Source organism: Zonotrichia leucophrys, chromosome 1 (assembly GCF_028769735.1).
Source record: "Zonotrichia leucophrys gambelii isolate GWCS_2022_RI chromosome 1, RI_Zleu_2.0, whole genome shotgun sequence".
In the NCBI taxonomy this organism is placed as follows: domain Eukaryota; kingdom Metazoa; phylum Chordata; class Aves; order Passeriformes; family Passerellidae; genus Zonotrichia; species Zonotrichia leucophrys.
The window spans coordinates 83,341,077-83,366,426 of record NC_088169.1 but is presented as its reverse complement, the minus strand read 5'-3'; the positions used below and the strand labels follow the sequence as shown (position 1 = coordinate 83,366,426).

The window sequence follows — 25,350 nt, the reverse complement described above, 5'->3', positions numbered from 1 at the left end:
AGCCGAATCCAGGTTGCACCCAGGTAGGGGTTTTACAACACATTTCTGAAGATTAGTGCTTTTAGGGCCCTGCCAGCTGCATTTCTCAAGCATCATTACTGAAAAGGTAAAAAAAGGTACTTAAATTATCTCTGTGCCACATTTTAGCTCTTCAGTGCACCAAGTCCAGTAGCTCTATTTCTTCTTTGCTGACCATTTTTCTGGGTAAAAGTCTGAAGAAATGAAAGTCCTTCCCCTGATGCGAGTAGATTTTAGGTCATTTCAAAAGTGCTGGGTTTTCTTTTAATTTGAAAGAGGATCAGTTCACCTCCATCAGTGCATCATTATAAAAATGAGGTCCTGGGTTTACTAATGACCATAGGCTGAGTTAAAATGATCAGATTTGCCAGAGTTTAGAAAACTAGAACAAGAAGTAAGAGCAAGTAAGGAGCTTAGGAGCAAGTAGCATTTTCTTGCAACTGGCAGTGCAAATGCAAGTATGTGTTTCTAGATATTGTATCTATGCTGAGCAGTAAAAGTTTTGTTTTTCAAATACAGTCTGTCTTAGATCTGTGTGACTATTCCCTTTTCTTTTAAAATACAAGTTCTTTGAGACAAGAACATTTTATGAGAACATACTAATTTTAATTACCTTTTCCCTTGGGGCATGATTACATTCTTTTTTGTACTGTAGTTTCTTATTGTTATTTATTTAGTTCTCCTAACATTTTTAATTTGCTACTATATTTTCAGTTTAACAGTTAGCATTCTAATGTTTCAATATTGTAACACATGCTTCAGGATAATTTCTTTTCAACCTTTATTCAGTGAAAAACTAATTTCGCTCATTCATTCCATTCTGAACTGCTGAGTGACATCTGGAGGATTTCTAACTAAGCAGTGAGAACTGTATGTTAAATCTAAAGAAGAAATTTAAGAGTTAAGAAAAAGTATTAGTTTCAGGGAAAAAAGAAACTTCATTCTCTGAAAATTTTGAATTCACATTTTGAAGACAATGTAACAATAATAAAAGGGACAAGTATTTGTTTTTTAATTGTAAAAGACTTAAATTTATGAAGTGACAGTATAGGCACATGACTACAGCTAAGATTCCCACTTTCAGAAAACTGGAGGTTTCTTTGGTTTTTTGTTTGTTTGTTTTTTGTTTTTACTAGCATCTGCCTTGCAGGTGAACACCACATAGGATGCCATGTGTTTATTTTTTCTCACAAAAGAGACTGATACAACTGACCTCTAAAATGAAGTCCTTTTAGCTGGATTCGTGAAAAGACTACAGAAAACATTTAAAAATATTTGAATGTCTATCTATTTCTCTATTTATTTCATTAATTTTGAATTTATTAATAATAAGCTGAATCCCTTAGCCATGCTTTCAGCTACAGCAAATTTCATAGGAGCTGACAGAACTGGGTTCACCCTGCAGGAACTGCTGGTCTGAGGCTCAGTGGTTGGAGCTACAATAGCTCATAGGAATTTCATCAAATTCACAACCAAAGGCTGTCATTTACTGTTGTCTCAGAATTGTATTTCTAAACATTAATGGTGTTACAGTGATTCAAAACCCATGTTGTTACTGACACTTTGGGAAAGAAAACACCAGGTCTTGTTGAGGTTCTTCAAGTAGCCTTGAGAAGAGGCTGCTACTGTGCAGATTATAAAATGAAGTTATTTCCGCATGTTTTCCAGAATGGCTTTTACATCCAGTAAAATATAAAGAGGCTTGTTAGCAGTGTAATTCTTCTTGTACCTTGCAGAATTGTCTGTGAGAAATGAAGAATAAAAAAAATTTTTTTCTTTACTTTGCAGGAAGTGTGTTAGAAAACTTTCACAGAGAGAAAAGCTTAAGTTTTATTTGTTTCATACTTGACTTCATTCCTATTTGCATTAAGCCTGTTAAACCTGCCTTTGTCACCATAAAGGGTTGCTAAGCTGGGTGAAAATGATACATTTCCCCCCAGTTAAAAAAGTCCTTACACAGCTAGTATGGTATAGAACAGCCTCTGTGTAAATGTGAATCAGGATAAAGTTAATGCAAGTTTTGTTATCACTGTCTTTCTTCCTCCTTTCTTTCCACATGCATTTAAGTTAAGATAAATAGGTTTCACTTGACTTCATACAAATAACATACAGAAAATAAATTTATTTTTTGAAAACTCATCAAACAATCCTTCCTTCACACATTTATGTACAGCCAAAAGTCTCTTTTTTTTTTTTCCCCACAGTTGTTTTGATACTATTTTTAAAGACCAATCTTGTGAATGCTGAGCAACACAACTTTTCATCTGAAGCCCTGTGGCTGCCTTTTGGAAACCTCTGCTTCCCATGTATACACATCTAAGATTCTGCTAACATCCCAGTGGTGTGCTTGACTGCCAGATTCAGCCTTAGGTTTTCAGATCTTGAAACAGCTGGTAGATGTTTGTGCTTTCAGGGGAGCGGCAAAACTTGTGGCCTGCAGGTGCAAGAGCATCACACCAAGGACAAAAGTAGCTGCTTGAAATGCTCAGTGAGATACCTTGCTGCATGCACCATCTCCAAGGAAAACTTCCTTTTCCTCATACTCAGCATGTCTTAGCAATCCCATCTGACTTTGAAAAATGCTCATTAACCTTCCCCACTTCTCTTTTTTTTTTTTCCAATTCCACAGGTCCTTGTGATTCTAAAATGTTGCAGCCCATGAAATAGAAGTCAGTTTTTGTGGCCCTCCTCTTGGCACACAAAACTCCTTTAAAATGAGGAAAATTATGTACAAAAAGTTATGCTGCTTATATCTCTAAGTTTTCTTTTACCTGGTGATTTTTTAATAATGAAGCTAGAGTTTCTGTTGCCCATATCAAAATATTAGGTATTACCATGAAAAATATGTAATTGTGGTCTTGCATAGTTTCTTTAGGCTTTAAGTACAGTTTCTTAGAGACCTTTCCCTACAATTTTATTTGAAGTAAACTGCAACCCACCCATGTTCCCTTTGCTAGTAATGTCCTTGTTCTCATTCCAAATTACAGTGTAGTGCCCGTGATTATATCCCCAGGAAGACTCCTGTCAAATGCAAGTGTAAATAGAACTTGAAAAAAAGGAGATGCATTGATTGGAACTTAAAACACCAGCTTCACTTTGTGTGCAGATGGTGATGGATTTTTCTTTTCAATATCCCTTTGCCAGTTCCCTGTTGGATAAACCACAGAGTTGTGTAGTGGGTGGACTTAGGTTTGCAGGCAAAGATGCTCTTCTGTTGTATTTAGTGGTGTAGACCGGCTTAAAATTTCAATAACTTTTCAATGAAGTAGCTTCTTTTTGTTTTATTGATTTCTTGTACCTCCTTAAAAAGAGCCTGACTACATTCCTGTTTTTAACCACTTGGTTCTGGATCCTTTGCATGGCATTATGGTTTTGACTGCTAGAGGCCTTATTTCTCTCCTCCCGTGAGCTTGAGTGGAGAATTTTCTGTGAATAAGCTTTAATGTATGATTTGGAGACTTAGTTTCATATCCTTGCATTGCTATAGATTTTTTTTTATAATAACAATTGCAGTAACTTGAAATGTAAAGCTAACCTAGTAGTGCCTGGGATATGGTTGTAGGCATTTAATGGCACTTTCTGGGGGCTGCAGCTTTGGTCTTTTAATTTGCTGAGCATTAGCAAGATTTTTTCAGCCTACAGGAGATACTGGAAAATAGCTTGTTATCCAGAGATAATGAGGAGAACTGAAGGATGTTAGAGAACAATGAGGTCTCATAGTAGTCTTATTTTGTTTCCTCTAAAAGCTTTAGTTTTAAATGGAAGGGTTCAATTTTTGGTTTTTTTTCATATTTTGGAATTTGCTTAGCTTAAGGGATAAATAAAGTTAAAATATAGAAAACAGAACGATAAAGTTATGGAAAACGACTGCTCCATACATGTTCCTATGTTTGCAAACATGATTGGTCTGTATGAGAACATGAGGAGGAAAGTGTGTAAATACTGTTGATTAGTCCAGACTGACCCCGAAGTAATACCATTTTTTCCTATACTGGAAAACATAAACAGAAGACCCACAATTATTGCATGTTTATAGAAATAATATCTCTTTAAAAAAAAAAGCATTTGATTTGGCGAGGCTGGTTCTCCTGCCAAACAATTTACTTACCATAAGAAGGATATTTATCCTATTGCTGCTGTTAATAGTTAGAAATCTGTCAACCCCATTCATATATTGGTGTACTGAAAAAATACCCTTGCAACAGAAATGTGCACTGGGATTATAGGTGTGGATTTAAACCTGTCATGGATATAAAGTAAAAAATAAGTAGATCCTGTTTATGATATTTTATTTAATTTAAAGAAATTTGGTTACAAAATCATCACTTTATGCTGTTGTTAATTTGCAGTGTCACTACCAGACTGATAAGGGAACTTTCACTGCGAAGTGAAATATTTTTCTGTACGAATAAAGTTAGTGCATTTAGTCATTATGATCCCACTTGGCTAATAGGAATCCTTTGAATAAACCACGTTATGTGCTTTAAGTTCTGTAATAACAGCACTTTTTTTTCATTATAGAGCACCCTTCAAATGTCTTTGTGAAACCAGTTTTGCTGTGGCAGTGTAGTCTTCCCTCTGCCTAAGAAATTATAAACTATCAAGAAAGACAGAAATGTTACATCTGACCTTCTCAATGGCTGTTAACTTCATTTTCACTGAGATAAATATAGTAATATTCCTTTAAAGCCTTTTCTGTGCTGTTTAATACTGATGTCCATACAGGTGTCAGTCTCAGTGCAAGCTGAGACTGACAATTTTATTAAAATTTTAAAATATTTTTCATATATATTTGTGTGCATGTGCACCCTAACGAAAGTTCTGTTGTAAACCTTTTCTGTATGTCAGAGCCCTATTATTTCTGTATAGAGACTCTTACTCCTCTGTGTTTGGCAACATTATGCACACTGATGATGGAGCTCTCTGACCATGTGTGTTTCCATCAATGGTATTTTTTAATGTTATCTCCCCACCTCATACTTATGGCAAAAGCATTTTCAGTATTGCTAATTTAATTTCCTTTTGATCCTTTCTCAACATAGATTGATGTCATATTTCAATCCTACAACCCCTGGCTTTGCTGTTGTTCTGCTATTATATATGTTGGTATTCCCAAGAGCTGCAAATTCCTCCATCTACTCACCAAATCATGCATTGTTTATGAAGGATCATATAGAAGAAAAAGTACTTGAGTGTGATTTTTTTTTCCATTTCTGAACTCTCCTTGGCCCTTTATGTGTTTGTGAACTTTGTGGATTATTTTGCTGTTTGGTCTTCAACTCCAGCTCTTCAGGTAGTCTGTACCGCTGATGCAGAACTTAAAAATGGTCAAACCTCACTCCCTCTTTTATCTGGGATATGGGAAAGGAGTCTCCCATTCCCCCTCCCTGTCTAGATCTGCTTCTCCCTGGTGATCTTTGCATCTCTTAGAGACATTTCAGGTGCTGCTGCAGGGCTGGAGCAGGGCTGAAAGCAGCATAACTCATCTGTGGGGGTTGTTAGGAGGGCTGGGAGCACAGGAAACCTCCCTCCATTAGCAGTGATCACTCAATAAAACCATGCTGATGGCAAACAGGAATACTGAATCCCCCAGCACTGTCTGGGGATCTTTTAACAAACCCTGAGAAATGAAGAACATAATTTCCGCAGGAGCAGAAAGTTCAGCCTTCGGTGGCTTCTGCATATCCGCAGGAAAAGATCTGCCATCAATATTCAGCTTGCCACTTCTGTTATTAAGTCTCAGCTAAAACAGCCATTTATAAGGGAGAGGGAATGGGATTCACTGCATATTTTATGTTACTGAAATTAATGGGCTCTATGATGGCTTTGCAAAGCATCCCACACAAAGGAATGAGTGCAAACCCTTGGCTATTAAGCCTGTGCATCTCACCTTAGACTTGTCAAATTTTGTGAAGCACATTTCACTGGAAGTGTTAAGGCAAAAGAGAAAGAGTGATTCTTAAGATTTTAATGTGTGTGCAGAATTTCTCCACTTAATGAATTGCAGGTGGCTTAACTAAGTTAGAAATAATTTAGCCTCTCTTAGAAGTTCTTTTGAAACTTGGAGATATAAGCGATTGCATAAGATATCATAGAGAGTTTCAATAAACCCTGCAATAAGCAATTGCACTTTTAGAATATCTATGAATTCCCTCAACCCCAAGGGAAACGTGAGTTTTAACATCATCTCTGAACTCCTTGTTTTTATTTTGTTTTGTTTTATTTACAATTTTCTCCTTGAGACTTAAATTTCAGATTAGGAATGTCTAAAGATAGAAAAAATTTAATTTCCTAGACTGTATGCCTAAATATTTGCCTGCTTTTTTCAGTTATACTAAAGCTCTAATAAATTACATTGTTATCCCTCCTTGAACTGCAGGTCTAATGAATAGTATTCATCTCTCTTTTAAGCCTTCTTTTTCTATCATTTTAATATACAGTAGTCTAAAATAAGTCCTTTACAGGGATTTTAGGTGAAAATATTTATAAAGCAAGCTCTTTTTTGAGGACAGGAAGAAAACAGAAAATCAAATTTATGTAAATATATATATAATGTTGGCTGCTTATGTGATTTTATGTAACTCAAAGGTAGTTTAAATTACCAGATAGTCTTTTTCCTTTTGGAAATTATTCATAGGAATATCCCCATCTCCATTAACTGTCTTCAAAATATTTAAAATCATAATTGCCAGCAAATTAATGTATTTCAAATCCTCATTTGAATTTTGTTTTGAATTATGTGTATCTTAATATTTTAAAAACTTGCACTCCAGTTAAAGTAAAGCAATTGAATGACATGTTAAATTCCCGTAGTTTGTTTTTTCAAGGAAATTCTTCTTTTAATTAATTTTGAAATCAGCTTAATCAGTTATTGAAATAGTAGTATTTAATGTGGAGCCCCTGTGGGTAGTGGTATAAATAAATGCAGATATTAGCATTTATTCCACTTGGGATATCTTTTGTCTTTTATCCTTTTCATGCTCTTTTGGGACTTTTCTGCATACACTTTCTTTCTGATAAAAAATAATATATATTCCACATCCTACTAATGAGAACCAAATACTGATTTCTGATATATCCTAGTAAAAAGCAACAGACATACAAAAATAAACAAGTACATGACAGAAATGTCAGCTATAGAGTCACTTTAGGAATTCATATTTTGAAGGAAATGGCTACCCTTTTTTTCTTTGGTATATTTTTAAATAAATTCAAAGAAGAAACATGGCAATGGCACCATTTACAATTTCAGATTTATGGCATACAGAAAAGAGGCTCCAGTTTTTTGTGTAGAACTGCAAATATGTGCCATTTATAGTCTGTTCCAAGTCAGTGCTTTTTATATAAATGTACTACTGAAAATCTGAAGCATTCTGAAGCTGGCACAAGGAACAGAATGGGTCCAGAATACCTGAGTAGCCACTTATGCATATAAGGCTACTAGTATTGCTGAAGCACAGGTGCTCAAATTATTTTTTCAGGCAGGTCAACTCTGAGAGCATGCAGGGAGTTGGGAAATGCAAACACCTGACCTCTTTCCAGGTGAGAGCCAAACACTTGTGAATGAGTTACTGTGATGTGAGAAAATTAGTGAGGTGGGAGGGATGCAAGAATTGCTGATTGTCATGTAGTTAGCATAATAACTGAAACACTTGGAAATTTTGGTACAATGATAGAATAAGCTTCACTTTGAAAACATTGGCTCCAACAAAGTACTTCAGAAGCTTTAAGAATAGACTTTGTCCTATTAACATAATGTATTTCACAGTCTTTTTTCATCAAGTTTAAGACATAAATTTTTGCAGAATTGCTTTGTAATTACAGTATAATAAGAAACGAAGGAAACATTTTCACAGTAACGAAGGAAACATTTTCACAGTGGTGCCATGACAGTTACTAGTCAGAAAGGTCAAGAAGACAAAGTATTTAGACCCTATACTCCTAGCTGTTTCACTATTCTAATAGTGGTTTTTTACAAAAGAGGACAGTCAGTTCAAAGGTGAGATATCATCCTGCATTTGTTCAGAGAGCTAATGTGCATCTTATAATTTGAGTTAATAACTTGTAAAAGAAAGGCTTCAAAACATTTTCTGCTGAAACATGTGAGCATTACTTGGGTAATTAGAAAAGCTAATAAGGACATAATTTAATAAGCTAATAAAGCTGAAAAATATGTCTGAGAACATGGATCTATAGGGCCAAAATATAACTGGCAATTGGGTTCTGCTTTCAAGACTACAGATGCAATCATAGAATGGCTTGTATTGAAAGGGATCATCGTGATTATTCAGCATGTGAAATTTGTACAAGGATGTTGAAGAATTTTTTAATATATTTTCATTTCCAAAAAAAAGTTTGCAAAATAATCATAGAATGGTGAAATTATAGAATCATAGAATGATTGGGTTGGAAGTGACATTGAAGATCTTCTTGTTCCAACCCCCCTGCCATGGGCAGAGACATCTTGCACTAGACCAGGGTACTCAGAGCGCCGTCCAATTTGGCTTTCAGCACTTCCAAAGACGGGACATGCACAGCTTCTCTGGGCAACTCTTAGCCTTCACAGATCAGAATTTCTTCCCAGGATGTAATCTAAATGTCTAATCTAGTTACATGTTCACAAGTTGTGGCAATTCCCACACAGGCAGTTTTCACTTCGGTTTAGTCAGGTAGCGTTTAGGACAAAGTCACTACACCAAAAACTAAACGCACACCTCCCAGGGGACAGCACACATCCACTGTTGAGCTCAAAGTCTGACAGCCAGAGGAGCTTTTGAGTGAGGTTTGCCAGTGCCAGTATCTCAGCTTTTGTGTAGTTCAAGCTCCGTTCAGGGGCAGCCCACCGCTTCCGGAGCAGCAGCGATGAGATGAATCACTCAGAATGGTGCATTTTCCTTGCTGTGGATAGGCATTCACACAATTGTGATTAATGTTGCCAGAACTTTGCTCATGCAGAGATGTTTCATAAATAGTAAAATGTGTTTTTCACACTCTACATGATAGTTTATGTGAATAATGTTTTATATATATAGCGCTGACTTTTAGATCTGTGATCCAACTGCAACAAAGGTCAACAACAAGTGAAAGTCATGCTTGCTTTCTCATTGTCAAGATAAAAATGAACTGTAGCTCTCAGTTAGGTTTCCAGGAAGCTTTTCTCTTCCTCAGCAGAAAATCACGGCTCCAGACTCAACAAATTCTTTTCCTTGTTGGTATTATCAGCTGAGTAGCAGAGGATTGACAGAAAATGCAGAGTAACTTGTCTTCTCTCATAGAGGTGGTTTATGGAAAGAAAATGATGCAATTTTTACAGGAGAACTTCTGTTTTGTGGAGTTTAGATTGTTACTTCATCAGAAAGCAAACAGCAATATCAGTCTTTGGTGATCCATTTAGAACTCAGCCAAGCACTAAAAAAGATGGAAAATGAATAATATCTTTAAATAGGCTGTATTTCCAGATGGATGTTGCAGATTTGGCCCACTGCACATATAAAGTTCTGGAAAATATTTATTTATATAGTCAATCAATCCATTTGTTGGATCAGGACTTTAAAAAACCCTCTCTGCCTAATAATAAAACTGCTGTGTCTAGACCAAGCTATTTGCTTGGGATTGTCTGAGCTTTGTTTTGGGTATCATTTTAAGATAATGTCTTTCATTTCAAAGTTAAGAGGGCCTCATGATTGCGTTATGATCTGGGCTGAATCTAATTTTAACCTGGTTGGGTTTTACTTTGTCCTGATTTTCTAATAATTAAGAACACAGAAAATGTACCATGACATTGTTATTCAACTGACAGTCATTTATCCAGCCTTTCTGAAAGCTAGTTGTTAGGACCAAAAGAATTTAGATGTTGTTTTCTTTATGTTATTTTATGCATTTTATATTTTATAGAAATTTACTTTTTTCAGCTGAAAACATAAAGAAGTTTAAAAAAAGTTGTTACATTATCTAGAGTTTTTCAAATAGGAATTTTTATTCAGCACAGGAGGGATTTAACCTTTTAATTAAGCTAGCATTATCACAAAGAGGGATGGCTTTGAACATTGATAAGGTCAGACTGCCAGAAAGAAATTTTTTCATTTCCTGAGATAACATTACTAATTTCTAAAGTATTCAGCCTTCTCCTTTGCCTTCCCCTGCTCTTTACAACTGCAAACCCACCAAAAACAATTTAGAAAGGTGCAAAATACTGTAGAATTAAGCACAAAGGTAGATAGACACAATGTTGACATGCAACAGTTGTATCCAACAGAAAAGTCAGGTGATAACTTTTAAAAGCAATGAAGTTTGAGGTTCTGCAGGTTAAGACATGTAGAATTTTGATTTTCATGGACTGGTAGTACATTTCCATCTAAATCATTGTCTGATGCCCAGAGAGTCCTCTATGCCAGATATAAATTTGTACTTTTATAGCATTTTTCAGCTCTAAAGAACGTTTTAGACATTACTAACGCTGCCAAATATACACCATAACAGGACACAAGACAAGTGTCTGATCACTTTCTGTAACTACCATAAAGGAGGTTGCAGTGAGGTGTGGGTCAGTCTCTTCTCCCCAGTAACAAGTGACAAGACTGGAGGAAACAGCCTCAAGCTGCTCCAGGAGAGGCTTAGATCAGATACTAGGAAAAAATTCTTCACAGAAAGGGTGGTCACACACTGGAAAAGGCAACCAAGTGAAGTGGTGGAATTGCCATCTCTGGGAGTGTTCAAAGGCATCTGAATGTGACAGCTGGGGATATGGTTTAGGGGTAGATTTGGCAGTTCTGGGTTCGTGGTTGGGCTTCACAATCATAGAGGTCTTTCACAACCTTAATGATTCTATAACTGAGGCATGTACTCTGGTCTGTGTTTGCAGACACTAAGAGCCCAGTTGGCTTCTTTAAAATATGCATGCTTAAATCACGTAAAAATGAAAAGTATGTCTATTCTTTCAATATGACTATGGAAGGAGATCCCTAAAAAAACAATAGCCACAACAGAGAATCGCTGTCTTCATCCATCAGGAAAAGTGCTGGTTGGTTCCCACACTTCAGCTCTAATGTGAAAAATGCTTCCATATCCAAGTAATACAAAGGCAAATTGTAGATGCCGAGGTCTAAAAGCAGTTCTACAAATAGGGGAAATCTGTGCACGTATCCCTTGCTTTCCTGCAGTTTTGCTTTGCTACCTGGAGTCCTATTCTCCATGACCCACTCACTGCTTTGGTTCAGGCTTAGCCTTATGGGACTTGAAAAACAAAGGAAGCTTGCTTGGCACTTCAGAAAATGCAGGTGTTAGTTTATTTTTAAATGAAATAAGTAAAGGTGATGATAGGATGTTCCCTCATAATTTCAGGTAAAGTATGGCCCAAGGAGTGGTAAATTCATCAGAGGAAGTAAACCCAAGCAATTTTCCCATTACATTGAGCTCAGTGTACCTGCAGGCTGTGCAGTTGAATGGGGTACTCTCTTCCTGCCCAGCCCCTGACCTGGTGGAGTTTTATCCAGATGTGCCACCATCAGATCATTGAGCTGAAGGAGCTTCCCCTGGAACCACAAACTCCCTAGATCAGGAACTAGGTTCCTGTGGAGAGATCAATATGGAAATACGGGTTTTTGCAATAGCCTCAGTAAAGCAAATATTCCCTTGTTAATGCAATGTCTTGATGTTTCTCTGTGTACTGATTTCTGTTTACAATGACAGCTATTTTGCCTGCTTGTGCAGTAACCAGGGCTTATTAAAGTATCTGAAAATGTAGATTATTTTATCACAATTATGCCGTATTGAAATGCTCTGGAAGGATTAAGATGCAAAAGCCCATAGCTGTTTTTTCAGTAAGTGCCTTGCTATTGAAATGTTTAACTCAACCCTTATAAGTGTCAAGCACATGCAAATGCACCTGACACAGATGTTTTTTGCTGGCTTATTGAACATCTAGTTAAAATGGACTAAATCCATCTTTTTGTTGGTAAAAATTCATAGCTTTTCAAAGAGGGAACTGATAAGAATATTTCAGACTAGAAATCGCTTGTTCAGCTCCAACATAAATTGCTTTGTAGAAAAAGAATTTTTTCTTCAGAGCTAATGGTCTAGGTTCATCAGGGTGACAACAGTGAGACTGTCAAGTTATGTACATAAAGTATTTGTATTTTTATTTAAGAAGATAGCTTTCCACAAGCACTGAAAAATACTTATCTCTATACCTTCTTCACACTAGAAGAAGGAGGAATGCTATTAAAATTTATGAGATATTTTTATGTGTTTATACTTGGTGTTCAAAGAACTGTTAAAGAATGGCAGGGTGATAAAGTTAACCACTCAGATTTAGGAAATGTAAGAATTGAGATGCTCTAAGCAATTTTATTGCAGGTCTTCTGTGGCCATATATTGTAATGTAGTATTACAATATGCATCAACTCTATTACATTTTTAATTACATGGTTACTTTTGTTTTCATGGGCTTTCTGCTTCTTTCAGTACGTGGAGTGGTACTTCATATGGCATTTTACATTCAACATATGTCTTCCTTCATTATTTAATGCAAGCAGTTCCAGCTGCTCCATTATTAATTTTTTCATTGATTTTCCTGTTATACTGAGGCGACCTTATGGAAGTACCTGAAAGGAGGGTGTCAAGAGAAGGGAGCCATGCTCTTCTCTCTAGTGCCAAGCAATGGGACAAGAGGCCACAGGCAGAAATGAGGAAAAACTTCTTTAGTGTGCGGGTGACTGAGGGCACAGGATGGTATTTCTCCTGTACAAAGCCCAGCCCTCACTGATTTCAGCTAAAGCTGCTGATGCTCAGCACTTCTGCAAAAACTGGCCATCTGTGGCTTGCAGGGCATTTTAAAGTGAGGAATGTCTCAGTTCTACAGCTGTGGAAAGTTATGTCTTGTGAAAAGCCTAGCAATGAGTGAGAGTTCTGTGGTAAAAGCAAGAATAGAAGCAGTTATCCACCATAGCATTCACCTGTCTTAGCTTGAGAGCATCCTTTTGCCTCATAGAGCCTTTCAGCAGCATCTCCCTGTTTCTGTGAAAAATGATACTGGAATCTTACAGACACATAATTCCTGTGTGAAGCCAGGGAAGAAGGTTTCAGCTGCAACACACAAATGGCGCGCTGTGTCACGTGCTGCTGGACTAAATTAAAATATATATCTTTGGTGCAGAAAACACAAGAGGGGGAAGCTGTTAGTTCTGTGTATTTTTATTGTTTCTCTTTTATCCTTTGTTTCTGGCAATGCTAATACATTATTTATTTATTGCAGTCCATGATTACTTTGTACTCTTCTGATGTAAACCTCGGGTGTCAGTTTTGCCAGGCTGCTTTCCCACTGCAGGCTTATTGGCAGGAAAACTGAGACATGGCAACTCGCAGCATTTCCCAGCTCTGCCTCTCCAAATGCTCAGCTGTAACCTCAGCACAGTCCCCTCCCATGGCAGAAGCTGCTCTTTGGGGTAGGCAAGGGGTGGAAAAGGAGAATTTGTGAGGCTCAGTGCCTCTGTGCTGGGGAACTGCAGCAGCAGAATTAGAGGGATCAATGGGGGTGTAGATCTAGGGCTGCAGGGGAAAACAAAGGAACTGCAGAGGCAGGAAGGCTCCTCCAGCAACCTGGGGAACATGGACATACCAGAAAAAAATGCTTTGAGTGGATTTGTTGAAGACTATAAAAAGGAGTGGGAAAGTGATGTTATTGCAGGATAGAGAAGTGGCTACTGCCTGATGCTGATAAATGGTACAGTTTCACCCACATCTTTCCTTTGCTCCCCTTAGATAAACAATCAGTATTAGCTGGATTTTCTTTTTTTCTTGTTACTGGTTTTTGTACTCTGCAGCCACGTTCACCATTTAATCCAAGCAAAGCCACCCTCTTAGGATGTCTTTTTGTATATTGGCACTTCAAGTTAAAAATCTATTTTAAATTATTGGATAGCAAGTAGCAGCCTCCAGAGGGCTAAACTGATGCTGTTAACAGGTCCAAAATGTGATGCAGCATATGGAGCTGAATACCTCATGGTACAGATTTGCATGCAGGCGGTTTTAATTAGGATTTAGAATTCCTGGAGGAATGCAGCATTCTGGGCTAGTCTCAATCTTGTCGATACATAGTGGTTTTGTTCATTCTAAAGCTCACAAAACCTGATAGATTCCTACTTGCTTGTAATTTTTTGATACTTTTGTGAACTGTTTGAACTTTTTCCATCTGCCAGCTTGATGTATGATCACTGCTTCTTTATGCTTACTATAAAAGGTTGCTGTCTTTTTTTAAAAATAATTTTATATCAAGTCGGTTACAAATAATAATAGTTTGAAGTTTTATGACATTGCATAAATACTTATTTTTTCCCTGCAACATATCATAGTTCAAAGTGAGATTATGCTTTAACTCGATGGTTACTGTGCCATCTTGTGAGGAAAAGGTGCAACTACTTCCAGCTGATAAAATGAAGAGGTACTTAGCTAATGCCCATCTCACTTCTTTTTCATCATGAAAAATAAAATCTTTTAGGGTTTAAAAAAAAAGATTATGAGAATGCTGTAAAACATATTTGTTCCACTGCATTATACTTGCCTTTTTATTTTTTTAAACTAAGCATATACTCCCTGCTATGGGCAAAAACCTGGTGCTTTCAATAAACTGAGATAAGAAATTATACTTTTTTTTCTCCTTCTTAAAAAAAAAAGAAAATTAACTTCTGGTTGTACTAAATGGAAAATACATGCAAATTCTCAGTATTCAGCACTGATAATGTTCTTTCTGTGAACTAATTTGGCTCTTAGAAGAAACCTTTTGTCCTCTAAAATTCACTATGTGTTTCTCAGAGATAGCACACTGTAAATTACCCAAAGTACTGCTAGCTATTACACTGAGACAGACAAAAACCTAAGTCCTGACTTTAGAAAGACTGCTTTACCCTGGAACATTTATGAGGAAAAAAACAGACCAAAACATTAAAAGGAAATTACAATGGCATCTGCAAACCTACAACTTTATGTTTAAATAATAATAATTATCATTGCTATTAAAGTCAGTGTAAGTGCACTAAATCTTGTACTAAAAGAGCAGACTGGAAAAATCCCCTAAGTTCTACTACTTCTTAATGAACTGATTCTCTCAGTGACCTTGAACAAGTTGCTGCATTTCTGTGCCTAATTTTACCCACCTTTAGATGATGCACATCAACAGGATGTTATTAGTCTTGACTGCCACTTGTAAAGCTCTTGGGCTTCTTGGATGGAAGGTATTGCTGTGATGTAGTGAAAAGCTTGGTGGAAATGTACTTGATAAGCAAAAGAGCAAGTCGTTCACAATAAGTATAATTATTCAATGATTTAAGCTTCCTAATCTACTTCCACAGTCTTGGCAAGCAGTTTGTGATTTCTTCCATTTTATATAATGAGAGGAGTATTTTTTTCTCTTTTTACTCTATAGATTGATTGCAAATATTCAGAATTCAAGCTGTGTTGCTCATTTGCAATCAGTTGGATGAGTAATATTATTTCTGCTCATGATTGGATGAATGCCCAATGATTTGTGTGTACAAATTGTAAAGTTTGTTTTCCAAAGATGCTCATTGGTATGACATTGAAATTTGCTGCCTTTGGAGAGCAGTAACAGTAAAATTCAACATACTGAAGACCAAAGAAAATACCAAGCACCAAAGTAGGACAAGGTGACATTAACATTTTTTTGGTGGGATTTTGCTGATTCCTCATTTGTCTAAATGGACCAAGTCCATTATGTTTTGTTGTTGATGTTGGCTGCTAATACTGAGAAAAAATCCCGGAATTCTAGAATGGTTTGAGTTGGAAGAAGCCTTATCGATTATCTACCTCCAACTCCCCTGTTGTGGGCAGGGATACTTTGCACTAGTATCCCTGCTCAGAGCCCCATCCAACCTGGCCTTGAACACCTCCAGGGATGGAGCATCCAAAACCTCTCTCAGAAAATCCAGTGTGTTGAATGCTGGACCTATTCTCATGCAGAAGGTGGGTGATGCTTGCCCTGTTCAAAGGTAGCTCCCATGTCCAGGTTCCAGCAGATGACCAACAATGGGCGTAACCTATGTGGGAGCTGCAAAGCAGCTCAGGTGCTGGTCTGAGAGAAAAGGCAAGTGAGAGAGAATTAAGAAGAAGGTAGTACTGGGACCCAGTTGCATGCCTTGCCTATTTCCAGATTGCAATGGGACAACTGGATCTGTAGGAGGTCATTGTTTCATGTGGGAAATTTTATGCAGAAATTCCTTTCCCTGTGGTCTCACTGTTAAATGGGTTATATGAAGAATCACAGCTTGTAAGGTGCAGAAGTCTGGCCCCTCATTAAGAGGACTGTAAAACAAAAATTGTATTCAAGACTTGAAATGCTGATGTGTAACAGCTAAAACTGGTAGTGTTGCTATTGTTTCCCAAGACGAAACATGGCCACTGGCTTTGAAGAGTGGTTGAGAGTGGGATTCACTCATTAATGGGTTATTATGTCATAGCATGCGGTGGTATTTTTTGCCATTATTAACATCTATAAGCTGTATCTGCTATGAAGGTTTGGCTGAGTGGAAAGCAGTGTCACTTTTTTTGCTTGTGTGTCTCTTGACATTTCAGGGTGTTTTCTAGTTGGTCAGGAATCTCTGTAGATCAGGATTCACTGGCTGCTCATTTCATAGGGTATTGTAGAGTCCGTGACCCCTCTGACATGTTTAGCTTCCTCATTTTTCAGTCCTCTTATTGCAAGCAGCAGGAATGTGTGATGTATTGGAGTGTGGCCCAGCCCAAGAGCTCTGTAGAGAACCAGGGACATGTGCTTTTGAATGGCAACTCCAGCTGGGCCACATTCGTCTGCTTAGGTCAGTTTGACCTGATATAAATTAAAATGTTCTATTTGCATTTTCTGCAAACTGATGAAAGCAACAAAAAAGAAAAAAAATAAGCAACAAACTTCTGTAAAAATACCAGTTCCCTTTGGCCCAAAATTGAATGACAAATTCCAAGCTATGTTGATTCACTGTCAATTTGTCAAAGGTAGGTCAAAAGAACATCTGTATTTCCATGCCAGTGCAGTTCTCTGGCTATTGTAACTTGAAAACTGCCTTTGTTGAAATTTAAGGTTTTTGGCCATTACCTCCTGCTGGATTCATGTAGTCAAGTTCTGTCCAACTGACGAGAGATCTCTTTGGCAGCCTTGGAAATGCTCCTTTAGACAGAATGATGTGAGGAGCAGTGATGCTGCAATAACCTCACACTGCAGAGAGAATGGCCTCTTATAAAAAGACCACGTTCATATTAAACATTCACAGCAGCGCACTCCACACCCCCATTATAGGTAATTACAGGGGATTTGAAATATCTGATGCTAGTTGGCAGCGTACAATACCCTGTCAGCAGCAGGCACTGATTTGTAATTTAATTATCATAAGACATCCACCTGTTCTTTTGTCAAATGAAGAGTAACATTTCCGTGCAATGATGCTTTTCCCTCCAGAAATTTGAATTAGTCCTTAGAGAAAGGTTTCTAGGGAATGGGTTCTTTTTCAAGGACATTTGCAGGACCCCATCAGACCAGGATGATGGAGATGAATGAGGCATTTCTGCCAGAGTGTCTTAATTCTGATTTGGTATTTTCAGCCTTACCACTGGATTTTTGCTGTGTCAAGCTGTTTTGGTTCACAGCTGAAAGTATTTCAATGAAGAGATGCTGTAGGAGGAAAGATGTATGAAAATCAATGAGTTTGGTGGTAAGAACATGAGGCAAACCTATAGAAGGATTGACCCAGGAATGCTCTAGGCTTATATTTTGTGAAGAAGGAGTGACTGGGCTTGGGATAGGAGGGAGACTAAGACAAATAGAGTGGAAATATGTTCTGTAAACTTTTCAGTTGATGACACATGAACATGGATATTACTTAAGTTATCCTTGGCATTTATTGGATAAATAGATCAATTCAAATTATAAAGCAAGTTTATCACTGGAGATCCATACAAGTGCTCTTCTCTTTGGGAGCACGGAGCTCAGGGTGAATCAATTTCCTCTGGGCTTTGGCTCCTGTTTATGCAACAGCTGCACTGCAGTGCAGTGATGGGGAAAGGACTTAGTGATGGTCAGAGATGTTCTCTCTGTAAGGGCACATCACACTGCTTCCAGATCATTTTTGCAGGGTAAAACTGCAAAAATGATCTGGAAAGAATAGCATTTTGTTTTATATATATATATATATATATATACATATACACACACATATATGTGTGTGTGAATGTACATATATATAAAACTTATGAATTATATAGAATCAAAGTAATAAGATATAAAGAAATATAAAAACATGGAATAAATCATAGAATCATAAAATGGTTTGGGTTAGAAGGGACCTTAAAGATTCAACCCCCAGCAAGGGTAGGGATGGCATATGGCATCTGCTAAATGATAGTGCTTATCCAGCCTAGGCTCAAACTTCCCTTACAAGGATAGGGCATCTACAAACTCCCTGTGGAGTTTCATCCTATTCTAATGCTTCATCTGCTTCATCACACTGAGGAAGAATTTCTTCCTAATATGTAATCTAAACCTCTTCCAGTTTAAAACCATTCCCCCTTATTCTGTCGCTACATGCCTATATAAAAAATCCCTCCCCCTCCATTATATAAGTATCCTTAAAGTACTGAAAGGTCTCACTGTGAGACCTTCTCTTCTCTAGGCTGAACAACCCGGCTCTTTCAGCCTATCTTCGTAGGAGAGGTGCTCGATCCCTCTGATCCTATTCGTAACCCTCTTCTGGATCTGCTGTAACAGGTACAGAGGAGGGAATGTCTTTCTTGTGCTGAGGACCCCAGAGCTGGATGCAATGCTCCAGGTAGGGTGCCACAAGATCAGAGTACAGGGCGAGAATAATTTCCCTTGACCTGCTGGCCACTCCTCTTTCATGCAGCCCAGGATGAGGCTAACTTTCTGGGCTGGGCATTCATTGTTGGCTTATGTCCAGCTTACCACCCACAAGAACCTCCAAGTCCTGTTTTGCAGTGCAACTCTCAGTCCTTACAGTGGGAGGGACTCCACTTCTCCCACATCCACCCAGAAGATCAGGAACTTGGAAGAAGTGGGAAGCCTGTGTTTATATATGTATATAGATTTTTGTTTCTGCAAAATGTTGTCAGCAGGGCCAGGACAATGATTTTTCCCTTGCAGTCACCAATGGTGAGGCCACACTGCAAATCCTGAGTTCAGTTTTGGGCCCTTCACTACAAGAAAGACACTGAGGAGCTGGAGTGTGTCCAGAGAAGGGCAACAGAGCTTGGGAAGGCTCTGGAGCACGAGTCTGGTGAGGAGTGGCTGGGAAAGTGGGGGTGTTTAGCCTGGAGAAAAGGAGGCTCAGGGGCGACCTTCTCACTCTCTACAACTGTCTGAAAGGAGATTGCAGTGATGTGGGAGTTGGTCTCTTTGCCAAATAACTGATAGGTTGAGAGGAAACAACCTCATGTTATGCCAGGAGAGATTTAGATTAGACATTAGGAAAAATTTCGATAGTGAAATGGCTTTCAAACATTGGAACATTCTGCCTGGGAAGGGGTTGACTCTCCATCCCTGGAGGTATTTCAAAGTTGTGTACACGTGGCACTTGGGGAAATAGTTTAGTGGTGGACTTGGCAGTGCTGGGTTGGATGGTTGGACTCACTGATCTTAAAGATTCTTTCCAACCTGAATGGTTCTATGTTCTATGATGGAGCTTCTTATGGCTTCTGTCATTGCTGTCTTGTCTCCTTAAGAAGTAGCCACTGGACATTTCCATTTTCCCCATTCCCGAGTTAATGAGATGACTCTGGTATTCTGCTCCTATTTCTCCTAATTACATTTTAGCAAATGACTCACTTAAAAGAGGATGTCTCGGAGTAGTTGTCTTTTTAGAAAGGGTACCCACTCGATTAAAAAAATAATTGATTGCTTGGAATTGTGTCTTAAATGATTGATTGTGTCTTAAATGATCTGTGTGCCAAGCGTTAAATGTGACATTGGCTGGAGTACTATGTATTAGACTGATGGCTTCTTGCCCAAATAATATTTGGCTGGTGCCAGTCATTTCATATATTCATTAGTTATGTTATCTGAAAAGTGAATATGTGAAGGGCTGCAGGCATATCCCAGAAAAGAAGAAGAGAATAAATCATGTCACATGTGTATTCTGAAAATAATTGGCAACTGCTGAAACATTTCCATACATAAGATTGAAGGCAGGAATACACTGGGGTGGTTTCCTTAAGAGGAATGAGTAAATGAAATAACACTCCATAGCTGAGTGGTCAAAGTGAAGTGGATGAGCAGCAGAGAGGTCTGCTGCATGGAGAGGTCTGATTTGGGATCTTGTACGTGGACTTCAGACTTACTTTTCTTATATGGCCATATAAATAAATCTTAGGCTTTTATCCAATAGCCCCCTCCGCAGGACACAGCTGAGGGGATGGCACCTTTTTACACAGCATTCTGGCTGGAGAACAGATCAGATTATTTAATTAAATTTTAAGGATTATATTCCTTGTTATTACAAGCTTCATTTGAGATCTCGGACAAGCCCCTCCTGTGGCCTCTCCATGGAAAAGAAGGGTATAGCATAGAACTTTACTGCAGGGAAATCTTCTGTGGGACTGTGCCTCTGTGGGAGTGTGTGTGTGCTCTCCAGCATCAGAGTACACACTGCCAGGTGGAAAATAACTCCAGTATTTTGCAGAGAAGGGCTATAGAACTCTACTTCCTACTACACAGGGATGTGAAACATGATCTGACACTACAGCTTAGCTTATCGACATCTCTTTTTCTTCATTATCAGTGTGTCATCTCAAATGTCTATTTGATGGTGAAAGTCTTGTGTATCAGTGACATATACCACAGTTCTCTCTTTGATACAATGGTAAAAAAGAATGACTCATTCTCTCCAGAACACACTAGGAAATCTGATGATTATTGTCTACTGTATCATAATTTTTTTGTTATTCCACAATTATATTAAAATATAGGAATTACCTCCTAAAAGCTTATTTGTTCTTTCTTGATGTTTTCTTCTCCTAGAAATATCGTTATCAAGATGAGGATGCTCCACATGACCATACTTTGCCTCGTTTAACCCACGAAGTGAGAGGCCCAGAGCTTGTTCATGTGTCAGAGAAGAACTTGTCTCAAATAGAGAATGTCCATGGATACGTCTTACAGTCGCACATTTCTCCTTTGAAGGTAGGATCCATACAGCTCGTGCCTTTAATCCTCAAACATGAGAAAATGCATACCATGAAATGCCTGAGAAACTTACTTTGTTGTACAGACAAGCCGCTTTCTGAAATCTATCATTGCAGATTGATTTTCTTGTGATGGGTCTTTAAGGCTTTCTGTAATGGAACAGGTGATAGTTTAGTTGACAGAGCACTGTGTAGAGAGGTGAGCTTTCTGCTTTGAGTGAGGCTTTTGCTCGAGTAAAAATAATTCCTGGCAAATTGGCCTGTTTTTCTGTACATTGTGAAAGGAATAATGCAGGTTCTCAGCCTCAATATCACGGTGATTTTGAAATGGCAGACTTCCCTTCCTGATGATCCTGATTTTTTAAAGAAATACTGTAAATGTAACTACGTTTTTTCATCTCTCAGAAAGCCATATCAAATTCACAAGTTACGTCTGAAAAGGGAGCTCATTTGCCTCTATTCATATCCTTGCTGCTCAAGCACTTGCAGTTTTCTGTGGATTTTGATGCAATTCAGAGTGCTGTAGCGATATCTTTCTGTTAACTAAGGCAACTATTTATAAAATATAGAAGCTTTAGCTGTATGTAGGTCTGGTGTCCTCTGATATATCTTGTTGGGCAAAAATGTTTCTTTTCCTGATGAACCCATATAATCGCCAAAAAGGAATCCATTCCTGAAAATTTACATTTGTTTTAATAAGAATGCAGTGGTTGGAAAATATTCCTAGAGCTTCTCTGATGGAAGGAGCATAGATGCAGTGATTAGCATGATGGGTTTTCTATTTTAGTTTCTACTAAGACTGGGTAGGGGAGAAAAAAGAATAATAGTCCTTACTAGAAGCAGTGATGTTCTGGGTAATAGTTTTATTCCAGCAATTATCTAAGCAGCAAACAAGGCAGATGGGCTTTGCTCCCTCTGGTGCTCAAAGCCTGTGAAATGGGCACTGCTTGCCTAGCACAGTGTTTACAGCGTGGTTACAAGTGAAAGGAAGTGTTTATTATTAAAGATTAATGTAAGTATATCTGGTGTTCATTGAGCCTTTGTGCAATAGCCATGCAAATTAATCTTTGTCCTCTGCTCTTGTTGGTCCTGTGTTTAGTTTGTATGATGTTTGTCTTTTCAGGTTTTTGCAATTTTCTGGGTGACTTACCTAACTTTTTCTACAGAAGCCAGCAGTACCAAGCAGTGATAGATCATCTTGTGCTGAGGCTATCACTTTAGTTATTTGGAAAGGATTACCTTCATGAGGCCTCTGTCTAGCATCAGGGAAAAATCACAGACCAAGCAATTTCTGGCCTAGAAATGAAACAGCCCCGTTCCTCTAGGACTCCTTGAGTATTGTGATTACTGTGGTGTTTCTTGTTCATGAAGATCAAAACCAGACATATTCTTCACATTTGGAGACTTTCAAGTAAGGCTACATAATCTAAGCTGAGGGCGTAGCAATGATGTCAAAAAGCTTGTTGTAAAATGAAGGGTATTCCTAGACATGCACAGTGCCTTGAAACAGCTCCCTATCTTATTTGCTCTTGTAACAGGACAAAGTTGTTGTCTGCTCCTGTTTTCTGAAGTGATGGTAGAACAGGAGCTGTATAGTATTTCCTCTTGGAAATCAGTGTCTCCTGCAAGTTCTTCCTTCAGCATGAGGATTTTTGTCTTTGACTCTGTCCCTTTCCCTTCTTTCCTTCAGATTCACATTGTCTTATATCTGCCTCTTAATAGTCTCTTGCCTGCCATTTAATCTAAATTTAGCTGTTTGTCTCTTCAAATGGCTTTGAAGTTCCTGCTTCCTTTCCCTTGCTGTCTATGTCCCATCTTTTAACCTTCAGTAGAGAATTAGCTCAGGATGCTGGAGGAATTCTTCTGCTAGAGCTCATGGCATTGTATTGCCCTTCCTATCTTAAACACCTGCTTTGGATTCACTTTTACTGTTGGTAGTTGAATGAAATCCCTGTTTAGAAGATTTTGGTCACAGTAATTTCCACATAGTTGAGAAATAGCATTGTGAACACTCCAAAATCTAGTCAGAATCAGTTATTGTCTTGAATTAGAGACTTTCCAACCTACAGCCTGATATCATTAAGTATTCTGCCATCTTCTCAGCAGTATTTTATGAACATGGCTGCAGTGAATAATGGTGCAAACTGCTTCTCTGCCCATAGCACACCTTCCTAGGGAAATGTAAAATACTGGATTCTTAAAGATTAACTGGAAAATAATGCCTGCGATTTTACTATTTCATGACACTCGCAATTTCAGCAGGATAACGCTGTCAGGAAATTGACCAAGAGCTTTTGACTCATTCTGCCTCACTTTTCTGGTTAAAGGTCAGAGCATTTAGTGCAAAGGGAAAATATTTGTACATGAAAGTCATCCATCTGCTTGTACCAAGTGCTGAGGAATGCATTTGGTGCAGCTCCTGGTGCTGGGACTGTGACTGTTAGAGTCTGTGAATGGTCAGACTGGGAAGTTCCCTTAACACCAAGCCAGGGATCGCATCATATCCTGTGTACCATTAGGACTGTCCAGCTGACCACTCACCCAGGCCAGCAGGCACATTGGCTGCCTGGTTTGGTGGGGTTAAGTCACTGCCTGGCTGCATTTTACTGCCTGAATTTCTCTGTAGGGACTGCAGCACCAGGCTGCACCTCTCCAGCAAGTTTTGAAGCAGTCTTTTGTGTTTAGTGGCTGCACGATGCCCTGATGACAGGATGATTATCCAATATTTGTTTTGAAATAATATCATTAAAAGAAAATGTTTGAGCATAAAAATAACCTAGTTAAAATTCTTTGGAACCAAAATGTTGTTCCAAGACTAAGCCACATGTCCATCCTAATCATATCACTTATCCTAAGTGACTTGAATTTGGCAGAATAAAGAGTTACTTATTCCCATATATTTTTGTTCATTTGGAAAGAAGTCTGCAAAGATCATGCAGTTCTAAACTTCCCTTTGGGGAGGCTGATTCCAGCCCGCACAACTGACCAGTGCTCACAGCCATCTGTGGAAGCCATAGGTGTTACACCCTGTCTGTGCATCTGGCATCACCCTGCTCCCCAGCTCTCAGTGAACATCTCAGTTTGCATCCATAATCCACCCTGTCAGTTTGAGAACAGGCTTGCATCATTACAGAGGGAGGTTTTGTGGATGGCTCAGGTTCAAGCAGAGAAATCATGGGCCTTTCTATTCCCCTGTGTGCATCTCCAGGTAAAACATTCCAGGGATTCTTGAAACATTTTCTGACACTCAGAATGGAAGCATTCAGACCATTTTTTTATCAACACCCACGATTCAAAATGCCTGATATGGGCCACGTTTTCATAGAACAGATGCATCTTAAATTTTGAAGTATACAAATTCTTAAAGAATTTGGCAGTAATATCATATTTCAGATTGTGTGGCTTGATGTAGTCCAGAAACTCCCTAGTGGAGCTCATTGTTATTAGATTATTAGATTGGGTATTAGGAACAAATTCTTTACTGTGAGGGCAGTGAGGCACTGACACATGCACATTTTGCCTAGAGGACCTGTGGATGCCCCCTCCCTGGAAATATTCAAGGCCAGGCTGGATGGGGCTTTGAGCAGCCTGATCTGGTGGAAGGTGTCCCTGCCCATGGAAGGGGGCTGGAACTAGATGGTCATTAAGATGGTCCCTTCCAATCCAACCATTCTATGATTATTGATTACCTCTGGAAGTTGTTTTGGAAGCCAAAACATAAAACTTATTTCCTTCAACATCCTTGCACTTGTTTCATGTGCTGAATAAGAAGAAATATTGTCCTCATACAGTCTCAAAATCTCTTTGAGACACACAGATACCTATTATGATAAATATTGTTTAGAAATGTGAGTAGATTTTCTGAAATTGAAGGTAGGCATGATTTTCTTATCTTCCAACTACCTAAAATCTAGTATGCACTAGCCAGATTACTCCCTTTCAGAAGATAATGAGCAAGAGCAGTTTTGCTGCAAACCAGACTTTCTTTTATCTTTCATGGCTTTTTCACTTCTTCACCTTATTGTATTTTGCATTAACTTTGCTTTTCTACTTCCCTGTAGCATTTCATATGCAGGCAACTTAATTCTGAAAAATACTTAATTTTAGAAAGTTTAAAACTCCTGATGAAGGTTGATC

The 25,350-nt window shown here is 38.3% G+C and overlaps 1 protein-coding gene across 24 annotated transcripts in view; it reads left to right on the top strand.

Annotated features, from left to right (window-relative positions):
• Positions 1–25,350, top strand: part of DLG2 (discs large MAGUK scaffold protein 2) — a 990,031-nt gene that overhangs the window by 441,313 nt on the left and 523,368 nt on the right. For all 24 annotated transcript variants that reach the window (XM_064719541.1, XM_064719525.1, XM_064719532.1 and 21 more), the window contains one exon: positions 21,050–21,211. In XM_064719541.1, the coding sequence (XP_064575611.1) occupies positions 21,050–21,211 (162 nt within the window). The remainder of the gene's footprint in view (positions 1–21,049; positions 21,212–25,350) is intronic.